At 41.3% G+C, this 4,321-nt stretch overlaps 1 protein-coding gene across 1 annotated transcript in view; it reads right to left on the bottom strand.

The window, feature by feature from the left end:
* Positions 1-4,321, bottom strand: part of LOC100945803 (GON-4-like protein) — a 104,904-nt gene that overhangs the window by 23,588 nt on the left and 76,995 nt on the right. Inside the window, exon 17 of the mRNA XM_012808510.2 lies at positions 1,217-1,367. Within this exon, the coding sequence (XP_012663964.1) occupies positions 1,217-1,367 (151 nt within the window). The remainder of the gene's footprint in view (positions 1-1,216; positions 1,368-4,321) is intronic.

Raw genomic sequence — 4,321 nt, 5'->3', positions numbered from 1 at the left:
GACTCTGTCTCAAAAAAAAAAAGCCTGACTAGCAAGAAAAGGTGAAAAATATTTTTTCTGTGACAATTCTTTTTTGTTTTTTTTTTTTTTTTTTTGAGACAATGTTACTTTGTTGCCTGGGTAGAGTGCTGTGGTGTCATCATAGCTCACAGCAACCTCCAACTTAGGTTCAAGCAATCCTAATGCCTCAGCTTCCCAAGTAGCTGGACTATAGGCACCTACCACCATGCCCTGCTCATTTTCTATGTTTAGTAAGACAGGGTCTGGCTCTTGCTTAGATTGTTCTGGAACTCCTGAGCTCAAGCAATCTTATCCACCTCGGCCTCCCAGAGTGCAAGGATTATAGGTGTGAGCCACTGTGCTGGGCCTTCATGATAATTTTCATAAACCTATTTGACTCTTTAAACTGCTTAAAACTATTTGCTCTTTAAATATATAACTTTTATGAATATATCTAAATAAAAAAGAAGAGTAAGGCAATGGCTCACTATTATAATCTCAGCATTTTGGGAGGCCAAGATAGGTGGCTCACTGAAGGCCAAGTGTTCCAAACCAGACTGGGCAACACAGTGAGAGCTCATGTCTACAAAAAGTAAAGAGTTAGGGCGGCACCTGTGGCTCAGTGAGTAGGGTGCTGGCCCCATATACCGAGGGTGGCAGGTTCAAACCTGGCCCCGGCTGAACTACAAGAAAAAAATAGCCAGGCATTGTGGCGGGCGCCTATAGTCCCAGCTACTCGGGAGGCTGAGGCAAGAGAATCGCCTAAGTCCAGGAGTAGGAGGTTGCTGTGCTATGAGCTGTGTGATGCCACGGCACTCTACTGAGGGCAATAAAGTAAGACTCTGTCTCTACAAAAAAAAAAAAAAAAAGTAAAGAGTTAATGAGAAGCCTATAAGTAGAATACTATCTATTCTCTTTCTAGAAAGTTAGAGAAAGAGAGAATATATGACTAAAGGGTAACATGAATTCGTGAAATCTTTTAAGACTTAAACAATTTTAAATTTAAGGGAAATATCTGTAAGAAAAGGATAAAGCTAATACAGAGGAAAATAATGGATAAATGTTCCTGAAAAGGCAAGAGGGGAATTAATCTAGTATATAGGCGGGAGTAATTAATCTGAGATAAAAGAATCCCCTCTGTTCTTTGAGACTAAGAAGGAAAAGAATGGATATGTGTAGGCAAGGTACCCAGGTAAAGTATACAGGCAGCACTCACTTTAATGATGTTGTCAGGAGTTCTGTTCATGCTGAGGTTCTTGATTCTCACGGTCAGTTGGCGGGCAGTCTTGCAGGTTAAAAGGTACTTGCTGATTAGAGGGTTAGGAAACTCAGTGCCTTCAAAATGCTTCAGTCCTAAAGCTAACAAACTGAGAAAGAAAAAGTGACATTAAATCGCACATCACGCTCTTCTTCTAAGACGCTTGCCCAGACTAACACAACATATTTTATCATTTTTTTTACATCTAATTATTATACAAGTAGATGACTACTCAAGAAAATTTCAGGCCAGGTGCAGTGGCTCACACCTATAATTCTAGCACTCTGGGAGGCCAAAGTGAGTGGACTGCCTGAGCCAGAGCAAAATCTCATCTCTAAAAATAGCCAGGCATTGTGGCAGACACCTGCAGTCCCAGCTACTTGGGAGGCTGAGGCAAGAGAATCACTTGAGCCCAAAAGTTTGAGGTTGCTGTGAGCTATGACACCATAGCACTCTACCAAAAGTGACAAAGTAAGATTCTGTCTCAAAAAAAATTTTTTTTTCAAATATTTAGTGACTTCTGCTGGTGCCCGAGAGTCACTATGGTAGAGTGCCATAGTGAGACTCTGTCTCTGTCTCAAAAAAAAAAAGGCAGTGCCTGTGGCTAAGTGGGTAGGGCACCGGCCCCATATTCCTAGGGTGGCAGATCCGAAGCGGCCCCGGCCAGCTAAAACAGCAGTGGCAAGTGCAACAAAAAACAGCCAGGCATTATGGCAGGTGCCTATAGTCCCAGCTACTCAGAAGGCTGAGGCAAGAGAATTGCTTAAGCCCAAGAGTCTGAGGTTGCTGTGAGCTGTGATGCCACAGCACTTTACCCAGGGCAACTAAAAAAAAAAAGAAATTTAGTGACTCCTAATAAGTACTGTGAATGTGAATCAAATAGGAGTTTACAAATAAGTGGGAACAGGAAAAACTAGCTATCAATCATTACTAAGGATCAGATCATGATGAGCTTTATACTAACAATACAAAGAAGGTTCAAAGACAATACAAAGGAAAGACAATGATTCTAGTAAAAATGATATAAAATAATAGGTACTCTGTCAAATTAAATCAGCACCAATACTACTATAACATAACATGATATAATAATGTTTACATACACACATACTTATTTATGGCAGTTTGGCAATACATATCAAAAACCATAAAATTACTCACAATCTTTTTTTTTTGAGACAGAGTCTCATTTTGTTGCCCTCGGTGGAGTGGAGTGGCTCACAGCTCACAGCAACCTCAAACTCTTGGGCTTAAGCAATTCTTGCCTTAGCCTACCAAACAACTGGGACTACAGGCACCTGCCACAAAGCCCCACTATTTTTAGAGACAGGGTCTCACTCTGGCTCAGGCTGGTCTTGAACTCATGAGCCCAGGCAATCCACCCACCTCAGCCTCCCAGAGTGCTAGGATTACAGGCATGAGCCACTGCGCGTGGCAGCTCACAATCTTTATTAAATAATCCAGTTCTAGGGAACTTACCCATAGGGATAAACTCAAAAGATCTGAAAAAAGCTCTATCCACAATGATTTTTGTTGAAGCTTCACTTGTAATAGAAAAACAAGAGGGTGAAAAAAGCCAATATAAGGAAATCACAGGGTCGTTATATATTGCTTTAAAAGATAACATAACCAGGGCGGTGCCTGTGGCTCAGTGGTCCCATATACCAAGGGTGGCGGGTTCAAACCCGGCCCCAGCCAAACTGCAACAAAAACACAGTTGGGCATTGTGGCCGGGCGCCGATAGTCCAAGTTACTTGGTAGGCTGAGGCAAGAGAATCTCCTAAGCCCAGGAGTTGGAGGCTGCTGTGAGCTATATGATGCTATGGCACTCTACCAAGGGCGATAAAGTGAGACTGTCTCTACAAAAAAAAGAGAGAGAGAGAGAAAAGATAGCATAACCAAAAAAAAAAAAAAAAACAAAAAATCTTACAGCATAGAAAAAAAATTTTTTTCAAGATGATAAAAAAAGCAAAGCAGGCCAGATGCAGTTGCTCATGCCTGTAATCCTAGCACTTTGTGAGGCCAGCCTGGGCAACACAGTGAGACACTGTATCCACAATAAATAGAAAAATTAGCCAAGCACAGTGTCTCACATCTATAGTACTATCAACTCAAGAGGCTGAGGCTGAGGCAGAAGGACTGCTTGAGCCGGAATTTGACACTGCAGTGACTTTGTTTCAAAAAACAAACACCAGCCTGACCAAAAGCAAAAACAGCCAGGAAATGTGATGGGCACCTGTAGTCCCTGCTACTTGGGAGGCTGAGGCAAGAGAATCACTTAAGCCCAAGAGTTGGAGCCTGCCATGAGCTATGATGCCACAGCACTCTACTCAGGATGATAAAGGGAGACTATGTCTCAAACAAACAAACAAATAGGCTGGGCTCCATGGCTCATACCTATAATCCTAGAACTCTGGGAGGCCGGGGCATGTGGATTGCCTCAGCTCATGAGTTCAAGACCAGCCTGAGCCAGAGCAAGACTTCGTCTCTAAAAAAAAAAAAACTAACTGGGTGGTGTGGTAGATGCCTGTAGTCACAGCTACTTGGGAGGCTGAGACAAAAGAATCGCTTGAGCCCCAGAGTTTGAGGTTGATGTGAGCTATAACAACATGGCATGCTACCAAAGGTAACAAAATGAGACACTACCTCAAAAAAAAATTAAAATAATTTAAAAGGCAAAGCAAAAATACTTAAATTGACAGCAGTTATAAAAGAAATGCATGGAGAAAAAGAGTAAAACCATTGTCTTGGGGATAGCAGAATGAGTAAATATTTTTATCATTTGAAACATTTCCTTTAGTAGTATTACAAGATTGGTTTTACAATAAATAAAAGACCAAACAAATTAAAATGGTTTAAAAATGTGTGTTGCATCCCCTAAGAAAGTACTCTGGGCACTGCTGAAGAAGATCTGCCCTACAGAACTCTGCCCACATGCACTGCTTCTCTTTTTGTCTCTGTGTCCATGACTTATACACATCTTACTTCCACTAAGCTCCTCAAAAGGAATTTTGTCTTCTTTTTGGGATATTCTTTTATTTTTTGTAATTTTTTTTTTTTTTT

This window comes from Otolemur garnettii, unplaced genomic scaffold (assembly GCF_000181295.1).
Source record: "Otolemur garnettii isolate 467f Iridium unplaced genomic scaffold, OtoGar3 scaffold00091, whole genome shotgun sequence".
NCBI lineage: Eukaryota > Metazoa > Chordata > Mammalia > Primates > Galagidae > Otolemur > Otolemur garnettii.
This window is presented reverse-complemented; position numbering and strand designations above follow the sequence as displayed.